The sequence below is a fragment of the Perkinsus marinus genome (genome assembly GCF_000006405.1).
Source record: "Perkinsus marinus ATCC 50983 genomic scaffold scf_1104296930126, whole genome shotgun sequence".
Lineage (NCBI taxonomy): Eukaryota > Perkinsozoa > Perkinsida > Perkinsidae > Perkinsus > Perkinsus marinus.
In genome coordinates, this window is record NW_003216244.1 from 1 (window position 1) to 1,880 (window position 1,880).

A 1,880-nucleotide genomic window follows, 5' to 3' on the forward strand; every position below is an offset into this window, starting at 1 on the left:
TACTATCCACAGCATCACGACAACTAGGCGCCCTTACTATACTATACAGAAGTACTACTGAGGGAGTTCCTGTCTACAACTATTACCGATCTCAACCCAGGAGCAGCACTCGATTCGAGAATGTCATTCAACACGATAGCAGTCCTCGAGCCAGCGAGTAGGATCTGCTGTATTAATAATTGCCGCCATTTCTCCAACACAGCCGCATCCACGTTGATGGGAGAACCACTGCCAATCGGCAGACGCTCATTGCTCAACGGGTTGGTGTAGATGCTGAACGAGAGTAAGCTGAAGGTCCCGGGTTCCATCCTCGGCTAGTACAATTTATTTGCAAACTCCGCGTTGTCGTTACACCACTTTTCAAGAGCTGCTTTATTATTCTCTTGCCATAATTTCTTATCCGCATTGTATGTCTGATCCAAGAGGAATCTTAGCATCAACCACGTAAGATACAAAACAGGCTCTTACATCAGGATTCGCCCGCTGAATATGAGTCCACCCACTCCACCAAAACTGCGGATGATTCTTTATCGTCTCTTGAATGATTTCGTGATCCCACAACTAAACAACGAGGATCGATAGTAGCTTCTCAAATTCATTTACAAGACCTTCCAGAAAAGTAGTCTCACTCTGACATTTATACGAGGAATAACTAATGATAGTGTTTATAAATAAAATGGAATTTCACCCGTTTTACGTGAAGTGGCGTGATACTCCATGGGAAAAACGCGATATTTGCGATATGACGTGAATTGCAAACATTTCCAGAATTACACTGAACAAATTACCCCACATCACATACCCGCGTTATTCACTGCTCACACGCCATCCACGCGTAGTTGAACGTAAAGTGTTTTCCAAATCGCGGGTGAACCTCCTATATAGTAAACTATATAATATTTCAGATAATAATAATGTCTTCATAGATCCATTCATACATTGGAGTTTCTTAACCCTAGTGATATGAAAAACATATTTCACGACTACTGCATATCACCGCGAATATCAGCTTTTTCACAGAGTATTACGCCACCTTATACAAAACGGGTGAAACTCCAATATAAATGATAAAAACCTAGCATCGAATAATACTCTCATGATTCACGACTTCAACATTACACCGACATATTCCTATAGTCGCCCTCTAACCTTTAACGCCATAAAAACGAAAGCTGACCCGTCTCCTATTACTTCATATAAAGACAACGTAGATCCACCCGGCAACTTAACGATAGTCTGCTTCCCGAAATCATCAGCTGAGAAAACAGTGTTGGAATATATGTTCGTTGCAGTTTCCCACAGAAGTTCACATATGAATTCGCGTAGGAAAAAATTTCAACACACCATGTGCATGCTAGCTCGTCCCGACCGGCACTACTCTGGAATCCCTCATGGAGTGGTTGATGCATGTCTCCTATCAAATTTATCAGAAATCGGACCGCATCAGCGTCTGTGACTTGTACCGGCAACCTCGCCGATGACATCATCAATCTATCTTTCTGCGAGATCTAAACATAAACACTTTTTGCATATAATTCCCCCCAAACTTCTACCTTAGACGTATCCCCCTTAGCTTGATCGTAGAAGAGCTTCAAAGCTTCTAATAAGCACTGGCCTTGAGGACAGGTGATTTCGTTGACCACCAAAGTGTTTGAGAAAGGTTCGGGTTGTGATAAGAAATGAAGTCGCGTGGACCATGGGATGGACGATTCAGCCTTATGAGCCCATCCTGAAAAAAGAATCTACTCTAATTAGTATTGGGAAATATGTTTGCTGTTACGAGGTCAGCTCGAGAGTTTCCCGAATGGTAATGAAAGTCTACAGAAACCAATGAGAATTTCCAGAAAATTTTCATATTGTCACCAACATTTGCCCAATTT

At 42.0% G+C, this 1,880-nt stretch overlaps 3 protein-coding genes across 3 annotated transcripts; all 3 read right to left on the reverse strand.

The window, feature by feature from the left end:
• Window positions 1–86: 86 nt before the first annotated feature.
• Pmar_PMAR021655 (hypothetical protein) lies at window positions 87–273 on the reverse strand (the record flags this gene model as incomplete). The annotated part of the gene is made up of 1 exon (XM_002787176.1): window positions 87–273. A coding segment is annotated over one exon (187 nt), but the record flags the coding sequence as incomplete, so codon positions are not given.
• A 41-nt stretch (window positions 274–314) lies between these two features.
• On the reverse strand, window positions 315–1,508 carry Pmar_PMAR021656 (hypothetical protein; the record flags this gene model as incomplete). Its single annotated transcript, XM_002787177.1, has 4 exons — window positions 315–413; window positions 469–561; window positions 1,192–1,256; window positions 1,379–1,508. Coding segments are annotated over 4 exons (387 nt in total), but the record flags the coding sequence as incomplete, so codon positions are not given.
• Window positions 1,509–1,553: 45 nt separating this feature from the next.
• Pmar_PMAR021657 (hypothetical protein) lies at window positions 1,554–1,729 on the reverse strand (the record flags this gene model as incomplete). The annotated part of the gene is made up of 1 exon (XM_002787178.1): window positions 1,554–1,729. A coding segment is annotated over one exon (176 nt), but the record flags the coding sequence as incomplete, so codon positions are not given.
• Window positions 1,730–1,880: the final 151 nt, after the last annotated feature.